This window comes from Penaeus monodon, chromosome 19 (assembly GCF_015228065.2).
Source record: "Penaeus monodon isolate SGIC_2016 chromosome 19, NSTDA_Pmon_1, whole genome shotgun sequence".
NCBI lineage: Eukaryota > Metazoa > Arthropoda > Malacostraca > Decapoda > Penaeidae > Penaeus > Penaeus monodon.
The window spans coordinates 7,696,426-7,697,894 of NC_051404.1; the positions used below are offsets into that span (position 1 = coordinate 7,696,426).

The window sequence follows — 1,469 nt, forward strand, 5'->3', positions numbered from 1 at the left end:
TCAAAATACTTTGTAGTACCAGAAATGAATTTGAATTAAGAAAAAGAAGCAGTTCTTAAGAAGGAAATGCTACAATTTGTGACATATTCAGTCAAAACAAGAAACATTCTTCACTAACTTCATTACTTAAATTTCAGATGGTCAGGATTACCCATTCAAGAACGAGCCAAGCATCTCCTGAAGGTGGCTGATTTGCTGGAACAACGACTTGAAGAGTTTGCCGTTGCTGAATCTCGCGATCAGGGGAAGCCAGTTTGGCTAGCAAGGGCAATGGATATTCCACGTGCTGTCCTGAACCTAAGACATTTCGCTCAGACTGTTCCAAATAATCTTAATACGTGAGTATGTAGGACAGTTCATATCTGTGTACAGACTCATTCTTGGATATGATAGTAGTTTTTAGCACTGATGTTGAAGCGGTTACTAGATGTCTGCAATGATTATGAGTAGTTTTTTTGCACTTAACAGGAACTGGTATAGAAAAGGTACTGTAGTTGTTGGGGTCCCTAGGCATTTCTTTATAAGAAGCCCATGCAGGCCAGAGTGACTTTCACTGGGTCATTCCACACGTTTTTTTGAGTAGGTGATGTTGTGTCTGTTGATTGTGTGTGAACTTCCCAACAATTGGTTTAATAGTATAGAGGTTCTGGTAGTTCTGATGGAACATTATGCAATATGCAAATTTTGTGCAGTGTAGCCAAAGATAGTTGTGTGTCTTTCCTGATTGTGGGCAGATGGGAAATTTCCTGTAGAAGATAATAGCTAGTTGAGAAATATCCACTTAGAAAATAATCTTAGGTGCATAACAATATTAGATTTACATTTAAAGCAGCCCAAAAACTGAACAATACTAGAAGCTCTGACCCTTGAATAACAGATCAAGTGTAAGGACTGACGCAGGCGTAGTCAACTACACAGTCCGAGAGCCAGTGGGTGTTGCTGGCCTAATTAGCCCATGGAACCTTCCCCTTTATCTCCTGACCTTCAAACTTGCTCCAGCACTCATATGCGGCAATACTGTAGTTGCCAAACCCTCAGAACTTACCTCTGTCACAGCCTATATGCTGTGCAAGGTGCTTCAGGATGCAGGTAGATATAAGGACATGTTGTTTTGTTTTGGACAGAAATATAATAGGCAGATTGTAATGTGAACTTCATGTTTTGCATTATTTTATTTATTTAGATATTCCTCTAATAACACTAAATAGTTTAACAAAACTGTAAATTTATAGCTGAAGTCATTGTGTTATGTCCTTGTGATACAAACTTACAATCTGTATGTATATGTTGGCCTTTGATTCTGTGGAATGCTAGTAAGTCTTTACAAGATTACTTTTATGGGATGTCAGAGGTTCAGAATGTCAAACTCTATAAAGCACTATTCAAATATGAATATCAATTTTGCCAAATATAGAATTGCTTCACTGTATCTATAGCTTTACAAATATTAATGTACTGGTCCTAGAATT

General features: G+C 37.6%; 1 protein-coding gene across 1 annotated transcript in view; it reads left to right on the forward strand.

Annotated features, from left to right (window-relative positions):
• The window catches only part of LOC119585040 (2-aminomuconic semialdehyde dehydrogenase-like), a 14,645-nt gene that overhangs the window by 9,362 nt on the left and 3,814 nt on the right, over positions 1–1,469 (forward strand). Inside the window, exons 3-4 of the mRNA XM_037933656.1 lie at positions 138–338; positions 878–1,089. Coding sequence (XP_037789584.1) covers positions 138–338; positions 878–1,089 — 413 coding nt within the window. The remainder of the gene's footprint in view (positions 1–137; positions 339–877; positions 1,090–1,469) is intronic.